General features: G+C 33.6%; 1 protein-coding gene across 1 annotated transcript in view; it reads left to right on the top strand.

Annotated features, from left to right (window-relative positions):
• Positions 1-6,075: 6,075 nt before the first annotated feature.
• LOC133332059 (titin) overlaps positions 6,076-17,172 on the top strand; it is a 139,275-nt gene continuing 128,178 nt past the window's right edge. Inside the window, exon 1 of the mRNA XM_061540440.1 lies at positions 6,076-6,385. Coding sequence (XP_061396424.1) covers positions 6,083-6,385 — 303 coding nt within the window. The 5' untranslated portion in view covers positions 6,076-6,082. The remainder of the gene's footprint in view (positions 6,386-17,172) is intronic.

The following is a 17,172-nucleotide window of genomic DNA, read 5'->3' as shown; positions in this document are numbered from 1 at the left end:
AGAAGATCTTATTTTGTAGAAGACACAAGGGTCTACTTATGTAGAAGGCTAGAAGGTATTCCATTTTAAAAGACAAGAATATTTTCTTTTGTAGAAGGCCAGAAGGTTTTCCTCTGTAGAAGATCAGAATGTATGTATTCCATATAATACCAGAAGGTTTTCTTCTACCATAAACGACTAGAAGTTATTCTCTTATAGAAGACATTAAGGTATTCTTCTATAAAATACCATAAGGACTTCTTCTATAGATGTCCAGAAGATCTTCTTCTATAGAAGACCAGAAGACCTTCTTCTATAGAAGAATATTTTTCCTGTATCGAACACCAGAAGGTCTTCCTGTATCGAAGACATGAAGGCCTTTTATAAAATACCGGAAGGTTTTCGACTTCTATAGAAGATCAGAACGTTTTTATCTATAGAAGACCAGGAGGTCTTCTTCTATAGAATACCGGAAAGTTTTCTTCTTCAATAGAAGTTAGGAAGGTTTTCTCCTTCTATAGAAGACCAAAAGGTTTTCTTCTGTAGAAGACAAGAAGGCCTTCTTCTGTAGAAGAACAGAAGGAATTCTTTTACCGGAAGGTTTTCTTCCATGAGAGGTAGGAATGTTTTCTTCTTCTACAGGAGACCAAAAGGTCTTCTTCTGTAGAAGATTAGAAGGTATTTTTCTATAGAAGGTCTTATTTTCTATAGAAGGTCTTATTATAGAAGGTCTTATACCGGAAGATTTTCTTCTTCTAAGGTAGACAGGAAGTTTTCTTCTTCTATAGAAGACCAAAAGGTATCCTTCTGTAGAATATCAAAAGGACTTCTTCTACTGAAAATCAGAAGGTCTTCTTCCATAGAAGACCAGAAGGTCTTCTACCATAGAAGGTCTTTTACCTGAAGGTCGTCTTCTGTAGGAGACAAGAAAGTCTTCTTCATAGAATAGAATGCCAGAATGTCTTCTTCTTAAAAATACTAGGAGGCCTTCTTTTAGAAAAGACCAGAAGGTCTTCTAAAGGACACCAGGAAGTTTTCTTAAAAATTCCAGAAGTGTTCCTCTTACAAAAGACCAGAACGTCTTCTTCTATTGAAGACCAGTAGATCTTTCTCTATAGAAGACAAACAGTTTATCCTCTATAAAAGACAAAAAGGTTATCCTCTATAGAAGACCAGAAGGTCATCTTCTGTAGAAGACAAGAACGCCTTCTTTTATAGAAGACCAGTAGGTCATCTTATATAGAAGACAAAATGCTATTCATCTTTAGAAGACCAGAAGGTCTTTAGAATACCAGCAGAGAAGACCAGAATAGAAGGTATTTTCCTGAAGAATAAGTTATTTTTCTATAGAAGATCAGGAGGTCATTTTCTATAGAAAATACGATTACCTGATGTCATTCATTTGGACAATAAAACGAGGTCTTCTTTTATGGAATGTCAGAAGGTAGATACCACAACCACATGTTATATAGTAAACCTAAAATTCTGTACCAGAAAGACTTCTTCTAGCGGAGAGCCGGTAGTCTGTAGAATCGTGAGAAAAGGCTAACTGATGTTCGAATATTCCTAGAAGCACACATCAACACTAGTTTGTCTTCTATTTAGAAGACCTAAATATAATCTCATCTGTAGAGGACCAAAATGTATTAACAAATCTTCAAAAAATAAAGGACCTCAGGTATAGGTTGTCTGATTTGGAATATCATAAGGTCTTCATACTTGCAAATCCATATGACCTGCTTCCATAAAAAACCACAACGACCGATGCTACAATAGGGACATTTCAGTTTAAGGTAGCCCTGTGCATGCATAGGTACTGGTGCCCTGGTTTACATTAAGCTCGTTCTCTATGTTCTCTTTTAGTAAATCGTTTAATATGGCGGTTTCTCATTTTCTCTCCGATCATTTTCTCTCTGCACAATTCTAGTTTAAGGTCTTTTTCTATAGAAAGCCAACAGTAGTTCTTCTATAGACGCTGTAGAAGACCTAAAACTTTTCTCTATATAGAGGAACACATATAGTGTGTAAAATGGTGTGCAAAATATTGAGATTCATTCTCATCATCTTTTGATTTTCAATTGCGCTCTTCATTCAACTCAACTAGTTCAACGCGGTTCTTCTTCAGTGATTTGAGTACGCGTCCATCTCGATACGCAACATACAACAATAAATTGGCTTATAGCCATGGGCAATAGCAACAATGTTCAAGAAAGAACAACAAAAATAATATTTTTTCTCACATAAACAATGAACAGCGTGTCGGCTCTCCTGTGTGTAATTGTTGTTGTTGTGGTTGCTGATGAATGCTATAAAAAATTTGTCTAGTTTTTTTACTGCTAGTCTAATGAATATTTTGCTATAAAATATTCAAATGTATCTCTTCATTGAGAGTTTCCACGTACATACATACATATGCATGTATATTGGTATGTAGATTTCTCTATACGCGTTGTTGTACTATTAAATTCAGTTTATATGATTTGTTGTTTTTGTAAAATAGAAAAAAAATAAAACAGAGTATGAAGTCATACCGTTTCACGTAAACCCAAATAGCAGACCAACAACAACTACAACGACCCCAAACATCTCCCATTAGTCGACCATCAGCCCCATTTTTTCGATGAGAACAAAACGATCGATGGTCTGTCTCGAAATCGCAACGAATCGGTTGTGAGTTAGATTGAGTTCCGTATGGCCGGTTAGACGTACGAGAGCAACGACGGTGCGAGCATTTGAGAAACTAACAAAATATTTAAAATAATTTAAGCGAAATTAAATTTTTTTGTTTAGTAAAATTGTTTAACGAAAAATTACAAATTTTAAAAGCGACATATTTTGGTTTTATTCTCACTAACGACTTTTTGTTAAAAAAAAACAAAATTAAAAAGTAAATATTTAAAAATAAATAAAAAATTCTCAAAAAAAAAAAAAATACGAAATGGTATAATTAAAAAAATAAATAAAAAATATGCATAAATGGTATTTCAAACAAATTTATGAAAGGTGGATCATTAAAAAATTGTGAACAAAACTAAATTTCCATATAGAAATAAGTGTGTGTATGCGTTATTGTCATATATGAAATCAGCACCAAACATTGCCAAAAAAAATCTTCATCCTTAATTCGTGCATAAACAAAAAAGTGGATTCATTTAAAAAACAAAACACAAATAAAAATAAAAAACAAAACAAGAATGTGTGTATAAATCAAACAACCAAACAAATAAAGATATCTTTAGCAGCGGCGACAGCTGCTTCTACTTAAATAAATAATTTAGTTAAATTAGAAAAAACATCAAGAAAATAATTTTCTTTTACAGACATCGATAATTTAATTAAATGCAAGCGAAATTGTGAAAGTGTATCTTAAGAAAATTAATTACAATACATATTGAAATATCTAATGCAATTACAATAAACATAATAATTTAATTATAACGATTATTAAATAAAAATTTAAATGATTTGAAATAAATATAAATATGAACTTCAATTATTTTATCTAAGGCTGAAATAATTTTTTCAAATCAAATGACACTCTACTACCACCAGTAAGAACCAGAATGTTTGGAGATGAAAATTTAATTTCACATAAAATACGTTACATATTATATCAGATAATAATACATTCTATGAATTATTACTTATTTTCAAATAAGCTATAGCTAATTATACAAAAATAATTCGTTCTGTCTATACGTTCCGATAGAAATGAATCCTACCAAGTAAAAAGTTTTAAAATTAGACCGGGACGTAAAGGCTACCTATATGGATCCTAATTAAATATTTATAATCTTTGGTAGGGAGATTTTCTATAGTGAAATTTTGGAGGCATCATTTTGTAGTGGCTACATTAAAAATATTGATTATTACGTCAGTCAGTACTGCCCTAAAAAGTGGATCAATGTTGACAATTTTTAGTAGAAACCTTACCTATCCAGTGAGCAATAAAATTACAACTGATTCTGTTGGAAAACGTGCCCAGAAGCCTCAAACTATTAAAATTTAATAGATGGGTGTTATTACTCTAAAAAGTGGACCGATTTCCTAGAAGTAACATCAATCAAGGCTTTATCTAGAATATTACAAGCTCTGTTGTGATTTTAACCGAAGGACAAACACACGGACACACGAAATCGTAGCTATAAAGCTAAAGTATCACCTTAAAATATTTAATTCATTTATAAAAATATTTTTTTTTTAATTGGAGAAGTTAAATAAGACCAGCAGGTTTTCTTCTATGGAAGATCAGAAGGCTTCTTCTACAAATGATTAGAAGTTATTTTTCTATAGAAGGCCAGAAGAATTTTCTTCTTTAGAAGTTAAAAATGTTTTCTATAAAATAGCAAAAGGGCTTCTATTATCGATCAGAAGGTAGTATATCCTAAGGCTTTTCTCTGTTATAGAGAATAAGTAGGGGTTCATCTTATGTAAAGAACCAGAATATATATTTTTTGTAGAAGGCGAGAATTTTATATTTCACATAAGACCAAAAGCCCTTCATCCATATTGGACCACAAGTCCTGAGGGTCTTCTTCTAGAGTCCTTCTTTTGTAAATTTTCTTTCCTATGGAAAACCATAAGGTCGACAGCAGAACTCCATGTTCTACATAACATCTTAAATGTTAATTTTATTTTGGTATTCTGATAGTAAGGCAAGGCTGCATCATGATATTTTGAGGAATTCCCGCAGGAAACGTATACGATTTATCCACTTTTTGGGTAAAAATCGCCATTTTTGGTAATTGAAACTCATATTCATATCTTTAAATGTAATTAATATGCATTTGGCATTTGCCATACCCAGGAGTCAGTAAGTCTGGAAAAAATAATAACTTTATTATACTCAACAGAAACGTTTTCAAACTATCCAATAATCCGATGGAACCGATATATTGGGGTATATATCCATATTTACCTTTATAGTTATTACCTTTAATGACAAATCACAGCTTCTAAGGCAGCTAGGCTCTCCAAATACTTCCAAAGCCATTCAAAATACCTATAAGTAAAAAATAGATTTAATTTCAACTAGGCCGAACTTGTTTCACCATTCAGCGTAAGGCACTCGTCCAAAATACGTAAAATCTGTTGGGAGCATTATATGGAGTATACCAAAACACGAACAAACACTGCAATTTGTTTTCCAAGATATTTTCCCCCTCCCCAATTACAAATAATTAATTTGGTTGGAAAATTCGGCTAGGGCCTTCACTATACGAATACAAATAGACTTAAATGAAAATTCTCTGCGGGGATTTTTTACCCTCCAAGAACCCGAACTGCAAATTTACAGTTACTTTGTTTGAAAAATGTGTATAGTACCGACATAATACTTAAAATTGGACGGGACCTGTATATGGAGGACATGCCAAAACATGAACATTTTCCACAAGAACCCGGAATGACAAATTACAGGCACTTCGGTTTGAAAATTCAGCTAAAAATATTAAAAATGACTCAAAATGGACGGCAACGTTATATGGGAGCAAAATGTGGACGACATATCCCATTTGTAATAGCTATATATTTGGAAAATTTTAATGCTCTATCTTCCATATTGCGAGCACTTAAGTAAATTCAATAGGCAGAAGGAGGTTGTCAAATCGACATAGATTTTTATTTTTAACAGGTAGATATACTTTATGGGGTTTCAAGTGTATGAAGTCTATTCCATGACACTATAACAAAATATCAATATCTACCAAAATTTACGCAAATCTCATGATACCCAAATAAATAGTGTTGGTGGTAGTCCTGGTCAATAGAAAAATATTTCAGCCTTATTAAAATTTATTAAAACTATTTTAATTAAATATTTAAAACTTTACATTTTTAGAAAAAATGTATATAAATTGGCTGCAAAAAATATAAAATAAATTAAAATTAAATGTTCACATAAACGACGAAGTGCACCAACCAAACAACCAACAACGAACTAATAAGGAACACAGAAATACAATTGCATCATCAATCATTGGTAGAAAAGAAGAATAATTATCAACAAAACAAAGCACCTACGCACGCAGCAAATTGTAAATATTAAATAAAATAAAACAAACAAAAAATAAAATAGTCAAAAGTAACATCAACAACAACAACAATGGAACGTCATCGGACATTGGATTCGTCAATGTCATCTTTGTATTCCGGCTCGAATATATCACAGACTCCGTCGCGTCACTATCCTCCATCTTCGGCAGCACCATCACCCACACCAAGTGGCCAAGGAGGAGGTGGTGGTGGAGGCACCTCTGGTGGCAGTAATCAATTAATGCCACAAATATCACAAAATGACAGCATCGCCAGTGGAACTTCATCATCAATGCAAGGATTACGTGCAACAACAATTGGTACCGTTGTTGTACGCTGTGGTCCCATACAATTGGTCATAGCTCTGTTGCAAGTAAGTGTTGTTGTAGTTTTTTTTTGAATTTAGCATATTCTCTTTATAATATAACTGTATTATGTAGTAGGAATGGAAAACAAAGTCTTGATCAGTTATGGGTTACATCTTCTTTGAGTGGTATTTTTGTTGGGATGATTAATGACACAGGAAAATGATGTTTGTTTTCCTTGTGTGTTTGCATCCATTTGCAAAGATTTGATGTAACAGACGTTGATATACGAATGTTAGATTTCTTTATTGCCACACAGAGTTGGCATTGATATTTGGATTTTTTGTCATATATATATGATTTTCAGGAGGGAGAATTTGGGTGGGATTTATTTCGGGGACCGATGTGTCCAACAGTTTGTTTCGCTTTATATGTAAAGGATTAAATCATGTAAGGAAATATACAAATCAGTGTGTGATGGAAGATATGGCATAGTTTAGATTTCCTAGGTTTCATTTTTTAAAATCTCTATCTCTATCTCTATATATATAAAAATTACGTGTATGTTCGTGATCGATAAACTCAAAAACTACTTCACCGATTTGGACCAAATTGTATATACATGCTCTATGGGACGTGAGGAGTGTTTCTGTGTAGTTTGAAGTTCATCCGACAGATGATACAATATTTAGTTTTTTTGTGGTTTTTCACTATAATTCAAGAACTAATGCACCGATTTTGACCAAACTTTACGTATATGTCCTATGGGGCGTGCGTAGTGTTTTTGTGTTTAATTTTAAGTTCATCCGACAGATGGCGCGATATATAGCTTCTTTGTGTTTTGCCCGATTAGAGATTGGACGCTTAATCGGCGTGTGCCGACGCTAAGTATTCCGACACCGAGTCATACATAACCTGTTTTCGTAAAATACGCGTGGGAGTCAAACGAAAAAAGAATAATTTATCAAATTGAAGTAAAATTAATTTAAATCTCTATATATATATATAAAAATTACGTGTATGTTCGTGATCGATAAACTTAAAAACTACTGCACCGATTTGGACCAAATTGTATGTACATGCTCTATGGGACGTGAGGAGTGTTTCTGTGTAGTCTGAAGTTAATGATACCCTCCACCATAGATATATTGACAGGTACTAGAAATGAAAATATAGGGAACATACCAAAAAGTGGACCTATATCGACATTTCTAAAAACGGATTATGTAAACCATAATACAAATTTTAGAAAATTGTAAAGGATAATTATACCCTAATGAGGGTGTATACACTTTAACACGGTGAAAATGTGCCTCATCGAAATATTGGTTCTAGACCCCATGTTTCTTTGGACCAAATCCGTATCAGAAAATTTAGATTTCATCCGAACATTGCCCATCTTATTATTTCTTTCAAACTTAGTTCAATTTCTGGAACTTCCAATCAGGGGCTAGCTATTTTAATATAAAATAAAAAGGGGGTTATATGGGGACTACCCCAAAAAAGGGGGGGGGGCGAATATTAATAATTTTTGGTAGGGTAGATTTGTTACCATATACTACTACAAAATACCAAATTGCAGCAAATTCGGTTGATAAATGCGCTCAAGAACCTCCAAATACCGAAATTTGGGGGGTATCCGTATATGGGGGATATCCGAAAAAATGGACCTATATTCATAATTTTTTTTGGAGATATTTGGAACCTATTAAGAACCCAATGTAGCAAATTTCAGCGTATTCGGTTGAAAAACGCCCTCAAGAGCCCCAAAATACCGAAAATTGGGGGGTACCCTTATATGGGGGATATCCGAAAAAACTCACCTATATTTATAATTTTTTGTGGAGAGATTTGGTACCTATTAAGAACTCGAAATACTAAATTACAGCCAATTCGTTGGAAAAATACGATAAAAACCCCAAAATACTTAGAATTAGGAGATACCGTTATATGGGGGCTACCAGAAAAAGTGGACCTATATTTTTAATTTTTTGTGGGGACATTAAGTACCCAATAAGAACCCAATGTACCAAATTTCAGGGTATTCGGTTGAAAAATGCGCCCAAGAACCCGAAAATAGGGGGGTACTGTTATATGGGAGCTATGTCTAAACGTGGACCGATATATCCCATCTTCGAACTTGACCTGCCTGTCGACAAAAGACAACCCTATGCAAAATTTCAGCATCCTATCTCAATTACTTTAGAAGATAGCGTGATTACAACAAACGGACGGACAGACGGACGCACGGACGGACGTGGCTAGATCGTCTTAGAATTTTACCCTGATAAAGAATATATATACTTTATAGGGTCGGAAATGAATATTTCGATGAGTTACAAACGGAATGACAAAATTAATATACCCTCCATACTATGGTGGAGGGTATAAAAAAAAACGTTAATTTCGATTTCGCCGAACTTTTTATACCGTCCACCATGAGGAACCAAAAGTTTAATAACAAACATATCAAACATTTTCTGTGAGGATGTATTTGCCGTCAAATAGCTCAATATGTCGAAGAGGAACTACATCGGTGGGATATATAAAGCTGAATATTTTATGGGGCGTGAATATGAGGTATTGACAAATTTCCTAGGCTACAGGAAATCGAAATATCGAATTACCGCCATTCGATTCAAAATACGATTGGGACCTCGAAAATTCCTAAAAAGAGGCTGGAGCACTATTAAAAAAATAAATAAATAAATAACAATATAAGAACATTTTTGGGAGAATAATAACTTCTGAGAACATGTAACCTAAAATTAAAACCACTTTGTTTGGAAAAATCGGCTTGGACTTTCATCATACCTAAAACTATTTGTTTCTGTTCAATTTTAAAATTTTTCACTTCGTTCTAAAAATTTTGCATGATCTTTACGTGAGGGCTCTGTTTAAATATAGGGTCTCCTTAATCGAACTTCAGAATTACAGCCTAAAATATCGATGGACTTCTATTTCAAAACAATGAAGTATTTAAAAAAAATTCTGGGAGGATATACTTTCTGGGGGCATATATCCTAAAATTGTACCCATTTTGCTTAGAATATGCGGCTTCGGCCTTCATAATGCTTAAGGTCCCCCAATTTTGGCGTAAATTTTTTTTTGATTCAATTCGAATCTACACTAATTCAAGAATGTCCCTACAAAATTTTCAAGTGAAAATCACAAGAACTCTTGAAGATATAGCCGATTTGTTGTGTCAGCATCAATTGACGGCTGAAGGGCTTCTCAAACTTTAAACGCGATATTCTCTAAACATTGGTTTTGCGAATGGCGGGCACGATAACTCAAAAACTAATAACCGAATCGATTCCAAGTTTTTACACGTTTCTCTGTGAGTGTGTAGCTATTGTAAGAACTAGGATAAATCCAATCGGGGAAGATAAGGAAGTTTCCAAAAATAATTTTCAAAAAAAAAAAAAAAAAAAAAAAAATCATACGAGAGCTAACACCGTGGGAATTTTCGGATACCGACGTTCCAGTGAGGAGTTATCATGCCCGCCTTAACAAGCATTGGTATTGATTTAAAATACGAGAGCATTCCAAAACATGGATCTGTACTTCGACTAAGATATATGTTCCTGGCAATATCTGAATTTTTCATTGGGATGTTTGACACATTCTGGCCCGATTTCGATCCAAATATTAGAAAACTATCATAGTAAACTTATTATTACGAAAACAATTCTCGTAAATATTTTCAGTTATTTGAAGATCCAAACCGCAATCGAAAGAAATTTTCTTAAAATACAATCTCGGAACTATGTTTATAAGATCGTCACAGGTGGCGGATGGTGGATATATGCAGATGAACCCGAAATAAGCCATTATTTCACCGTGTGGGTCTTCGAAGTCGGGTTAATCCACCGAATTTTGTTTGTGGACGATGCCGTCCGAAACAAATGGTCGCTTATTTCCTGTGTCGTACACCTGAAGTCTTCCGAGAAAAACGATAAACGAACACGTTAGGTCAAATCAGCGTCTTTTTGCCGGCCAAAGCGTGAAATTAATAGGTCATCCTCCATACAGACCGATTTTGCGTCCAATGGCTACATTTTATTTCCACACAACATGCGTGGTCAACGATTTCCTACACAAGAAGGTACTATAGAAGCGCTCAAAAACCATGATTTGGACGTGTCCTAATCACAATAGTTATGAGGGCATTAAAGACTGTACAAATTGTGCTGTATTGATCTGTATTGATGATAAATAATCTCATTTGCATAATTAAGCGAGAAAAATATATAGGGGTCCTCGTATGTACCAAATATCCGAGAAGTATTGACATTGCGAAATAAAGAATGCTCTATCTTACATATATCGAGCTCTGACCCATCTTATAGCCCTTACGAGATTTATGGAGTCAGTACCTTCCCTCAATTTGTTACAAACGAAATTGTTTATCACGACGACCAAGGGACCGGCGACCAAGGATCGGGACTTTTGGATTCCCTTATTATAACCGATATATGGCTAAACGACGTTTTAAGGGAACCCCCCCCCCCCATTCTCGATTTTTTATTTTTAAGATTTTAAATGGGCTGGTAAATGAATACCAATGCATGTTAAGGTTTGTAACTTTGCACATATATATTTGAAGATTTAAAAAGAAAGAAAAATAATTTACAAAAAATGTTTGTTGTTGTTTTTTGTGATCAAAGAAAATTCCTTATTTTTGATGGCGGGCATGATAACTCCTCACTGGAACATCGGAATCCGAAAATTCCAACGGTGTTAGAAAGAGTACATGTCTGGCTCTCGTATGAACTAGGATTATTGACTTCGCTCTAAAATTAACAAAATGGCAGACCTTTGAAAAAATATTTTTGGAAAATCGCCCATTTTTTACCAAAAACCTAGGTAAAAAATAAGGAAGATTTTCACCGATTGGCTTTATCCAAGTTCATACGATAGCTATACACTCACAGAGAAACGTGTAAAAATTTGAAATCGATTGGGTTATTAGTTTTTGAGTTATCGTGCCCGCCATTCGCAAAAAAATGTTTAGAGAAAAACGTGTTTAAAGTTTGAGAAGCCCTTCAGCCGTCACTTGATGCTGACACAATAAATTGGCTATATCTTCAAGAGTTCTTGAGATTTTCACTTGAAATTTTGCAGGGACATTCTTGAATTAGTATAGATTGGAATTAAGTCAACAAAAATTTTGACCCCGAGAATGGGGGGGTCCCCTTAAACGATTTCGAATGTAGTATTACAAAATAGTGATCATTTGCAGGTGAGGATATGCTTAATATAAATATTAAGTTGTTCCAAGTGTGGATAATATGAGATTATCCATGAGGTCTATATATACACATTTTTTATCAAAATATTGACCATTTATGGTGGAAGTTCAGAAGACGATAGACATAATTTTCGAATTCAATTAGGTTTGGTGAAAATATGCATATGGGTAAATTAAGTTCAAATCCCATAGTTTGATGCGCAAATTTTTTACATTTAGTTTTTAGAAGAAGTGTGCACATAAGCTCTAACTTCGAACTTTATCTAAATTTGTAAGAAATACTACCATATGGAATAGTTAGACCAAATCCGTTATTCACTTCGTGGGTTATTGTGTGTTGTAATTTAAAGGGATTTCCATGAAATAAACAGTTAATATTTCTTTACTAAATATCCAGTTTTAAGACTTTAAACCGATATCCATTAAGTTGCACATTTTGTAAATTTTAAAACAATTCAGAATTTCCACTTTACAACACCACTTATCTATAATTGTTTTCAGTTAAGCGATATGAAACTGCATTTAGGAAGCCAGAAAATAAAGCACTTATTGCATTTTCTCTCGTTCTAGTGACACACAAAAATTCTTGTTAAACCTAACGTAACGTCAAGATCAAGGGCCGAATGTTGCCCACATTGTCGACCAAACAACCTACGCTCATAACGTTACTTTACGTTCAGTCTGCGCTAAGATTTAATCATTTTTCATTTGCCACTTTAAGCGGCTTTTCTCTGTGTTTTCTGTTTATTCTTTGCATTATTTTTCATTGTTGACTTTTTTGTTTCTCAACGTGTCATGTTGTTTTGATTTTAGTTCTTGTATCGTAAAATGTTTGTGACAGCGCAAGATTCCAACTATGTAATATATTTTTTTTCGAATCGTTATTATTAAGTGGTACAGCGTATCAACAACAAAAAGAAAAATATTAGAACCGAACATTTACAGTTCAATAGCTTTGGATGAAAAATGCATAATGCCGTAGTAACTGAAAACTATCATTAATTATTGTGGCCGATGTGGACTATTTTTTATGGGAATTGATGAATTCGATGTCAAAGGAAATAAATTTGTGTTGAAATGACACAGAAGGTATTGATTTTCAGAGAATTTTTGTATGCAAAGTATTGGACATTGGTGGATTTATAAATCTCCTGTACCTAAAGGTTAAAAAAGCAGTATTAAATATTGGACAACAAGGTAGGCTCGGAATATAAGAGAAGTAGAAACCAGTAATGAAATAATCAAAAATTATAAAGAATTTTGTATTTCATAGGAAATATATACACATTTCTCTTGACCGGTGACTAAAACTTGATGGAAAATATTATTGTCTTTAGTACCATCCATCTAAAACGGCATATTGTGGGAAAGATTCGAACAAACTTGGTATAAATGCGGTTTTAACCCTAAAATAAATTTTAATGTTTTGGAAACTGTTGATGTTTTGGCTAAATTTTGAATTTTGAGAGACTTATAGTAAATAGAATATTTAAGACCATTTTAAATGATTTTTCAATCATTTCTGGAATAATGGACCGAAAATACCCCTTTATCGAATCAATTGTGGGTTAAAATTAAAGATAACAAGTAAAAAAACGATAAGTTCGGCCGTGCGGAACTTTAGATACCCTCCACCATAGGTATACTGACAGATACTTGCAATGAAAATATAGGGAACATACCAAAAAGTAGGCCTATACCGATAATTCTACAACCCGATTTAAGTGAACCATTATGTACATAAAATACAAATTCCAGCATTTTTGAATGGGAATTTTTTCCTAAAATCTAAAAACCCTAAAACGTGAACTGATGCTGCTAACGCATGGTACAATATAAAATCCTCAAACTATTGCAATTAAGGGGACCAATATTAATTACATAGTGTAGGAATTAGCGAATATTTGGGGTTATCATTATATGATAGTTATGGCTAATTAATGACCGATATATGCCAATTTCGAACCCAACATTTCAGTTTTTATACGGCGGAGATGCCTAAATGCTGGCCGATATATTTCATTATCGTTAGGTTCGATATCGAAAAATGCAACCAAAATTCCGAAAGTACTAACAATTGGGGGTACCGTTTTATGTGGGCTACAAGAAAAAGTAGACCTATATCTACAATTTTTGGTGGAGAAATTTGGTACCCAAAAAGAACCCAATGTACGAAATTTCAGCGAATTCGGTTGAAAATACCGAAAATTGGGGGATGTCCTTATATGGGTGCTATGCCTAAACGGGCATGGCTAGATCGTCTTAGAATTTTACTTTGATCAAGAATATGTATACTTTATAGGGTCGGAAATAAATATTTCGATGAGTTACAAACGGAATAACAAAATTAATATATCCTTCACACTGTGGTGGAGTATATAAAAATATTCCTCAGGTTATTATCAGTAATATTACCAAATACGCAATATATCTAAAATGTAAGAATTTCAAAAAATCATAATTCAAATCTTGAAAATTATGAATATTCCGCACCATTTTGGGTTATCTCTCGACTCTGTGGCTCAATTGCCTTTTTTGGAGAACACATCATATGGTCTTGCGTCAAACAGTACTAAGTACGTTTATAATCGATGGAGCTTCATCGCCATATATTTTTTAAGTCCACCACGCCACTCTTGTCGTAATAATCCGCTTCGAATGATGTGCAATTTTTGGCAAATTATTTTTTAAGTCTCTTTAAACAACACAACACATGGTCGTACGTCAAATATCACTGATGTCAAACTTTCTGCTGAAATTACCAGAACTAGAAAAGTGGACATGTAGGGACACGAAATCGAGCGCAAAAGTAGATTTTTATGTTTTTCGATTTTTGCCTCTGAAGAAGGATTTCGAATTGATTGAATACTCCAATTGACTTCAAAATTGTAACTTTGTTGGGAACATTCCCCAAAAACGGTATAAAAATGGTCCGTTTTGGAAATTGATATAGGTTTGGTAAAAATATTTTCCAATCCACTGGCACCTACCCCTATGTGCGAAAAGGAGTGTACCTTATTGAAATTGATATATGTTGGGAAGGAGTATTTCGATGTGCAAATGTTAGACCTAATCGCATACACACTTCGTGAGTTATGGTGCACTACAGTCAGACAGAAGGAAATATTTTGTCAACATTGTCTGGAATAGAATTGGTCGAAAGTCATTCTGGATCTAGACTAATACTTCGATGAAGGCAATTTGTGATCTTATTAAAATCTATAAACCTTCCTTATCCTTGGAGTTGAGTGTATAAATAGAGTTATATTGGTTCGGGACATTGCCAATACATGAAGGGTTTAATCAAATCTATTACAAATATTTTGTCATTAAGGAAACCGTCCAATCTCGATTTTCAAGATTTTCAATGAGCATAAATATTTTAAGATTTAAATGAGAAGAAAAATAATTTCTGAAAAGTCTTTATTTTTCATCTGAAAATTCCAACGGTTTTAGAAATAGCATAAGAAGATATTTACCGATTGGATTTATCCACTCACTCATAAACGTGTCAAAATTTGGAACCGATTGAATTATTAGTTTTTGAGTTATCATGCCGAAATTCATAAAAACACTGTTTCGAGAAAAACGCGTTTAAAGTTTGAGAAGCACATTAGTCGGCGCTTGATATATTTTCAAGAATTGTTGTGATTATCACTTGAAATTTTATAGAGACATTCTTGAATTAGTGTAGGTTCAAATCAAAAAATAAAATTAAATTATAAAACCTTCAATAAAAAATCCCAATTACCTTGTATTCGATCATGAAATTATCTCAATCATATTCACAAAATCTTTCACAAATTTACATTAGACATCAAAAGAGATTTGTATCAAATTAAGTGGCTTTAGGCACACCTTTGACAGTCAAGCAAAGGAAAAAATTCTACAAAATTTCAAAGTGAATGCGACTCCATTTGACAACTGAAACAAATAAACAGAGGGGCTCCTAAACTTGTTTCACATAACCCTGCTTCAGAACACTCAAGGAAGTTTTGTGAAAACCAGTTTTTTTCGTTTTCAAATTTCGTTATCGAAATTATTGGCTGGCTGACTATGAATATCTTTGTTAGTGTTATAATGGCGGGCGGCTTCTTCTAAATTCTAAAAAAAAACAGACAAAAAAGCAACAAGAAAATAAAAACAAAACCAAGTTTTGTATTTAGTCTTAGTTCAAGGTCATTGCTAAGCATTTGGAATTCGGTAAATGTTACCAGAAAAAAACACAAGCAACACGTTTGCGCTCTGCTCAACAAGTAATGAAGAGGTAAGTAAAGCATGGCAAGATCTTAACTTAATTGGTTGATTTAATGTGGGGGGTAAGGGTAACCGATAGGAGGTAAATTTGTTTGTGACCGGTTTATTTTCAGCTTTGTTACCTGTTACTGTTTTGGCTTAGTTTTTGGTTAAAACACAATTGTTAACATGCGGTTGATAACGTTTGGCCAAAGTTTGTATACAAAACCATGACATGGCAGCCCAAAGCAATTGCTTTGTATATAATTACCGTAAAGTTGAAGAAGACATAAAATGTGTACAAAATTGGAGCTCTGAACTTTTTTGCACATTCTTTACGACACAATGTCTGTTCTTTACCTTCTGCAGGTTATAGTACGTTTAAAACAAAACACCTGTCATTATAATTTAAGTGATTTTATGCATGCTGTTCCATTAATAATCTTCAATGATCTTAATGAAAGTTTTGACCAAATTTTTTATTTTTTTCTGATTTAAACTTTCACAAAATGCAAAAAAGCAACACTGGTTTACATTGTTTTTGATTTTAACAAAAATTGAACATAATAATATAAGGGTTATAAATTATAGTCTAATGAAGCGAAATTTTATGTGGTAGCTATATTGACATTTCCACTGTGAAATTACATGCAATCGGACAAACGAGTCTTTGACGATTTAGCCATACCCCTCTATCTGTTGAAATTACGATAGAGCTCGCAAAGTTTAAATAAGTTTTTGGTATTGGAAATTGGGTGTTCGGTATTGGAAATGGTATAGATCGGTCCACGTTTTAGTTTGGGGCCTATATAACGGTGCCTCACAAATATCATATATTTGGGGATTTGGTCACGCTTTACAAACCAAATCTCATTGGGTAGCAAATCTTCCTATAGATAACAATAATGACCCACTTTTTATGTACCTCCCAAAAATTGGTATTTTGAGAAGTTCGGGCATTTATTTCAACAGAATTGTTTCTAATATAATATTACGGATTCTCATCGAGCAGAAAATCTCCCTGCCAATAGTGATCAATATTGGCCAATGTTTCCGGGGTAGCCCTCATATAACGATAGGCCTCAATAGTCGGTATTTTGAAGCTTTTGGGGACGTTTTTTCACCTATTCTGGTGCAATTTGATATTTCGGATTCTTACTTGGTAGAAAATTAACCTACCAAAAGTTATCAATATTGGTCCCCTTTTTAGAGTAGAGCCCATATAACGCCAAAATTTCGGAATTTAGAGGAGTTTGGTAACGTGCCTACTAAAAATGATCAAAGTCGGTTAACTTTATATAGCTTGCATACTCTTATAGCTTCCATACTACCCATTACCGATCCATTTTCGTTATTCTCAATGCT

This window comes from Musca vetustissima, unplaced genomic scaffold, assembly GCF_032173495.1.
Source record: "Musca vetustissima isolate MV318-11 ecotype Yass unplaced genomic scaffold, APGP_CSIRO_Mvet_v1 utg1998, whole genome shotgun sequence".
NCBI classification, from domain to species: domain Eukaryota; kingdom Metazoa; phylum Arthropoda; class Insecta; order Diptera; family Muscidae; genus Musca; species Musca vetustissima.
The sequence above is the reverse complement of the archived record's forward strand: the minus strand, read 5'-3'. Positions and strand labels throughout refer to the sequence as shown.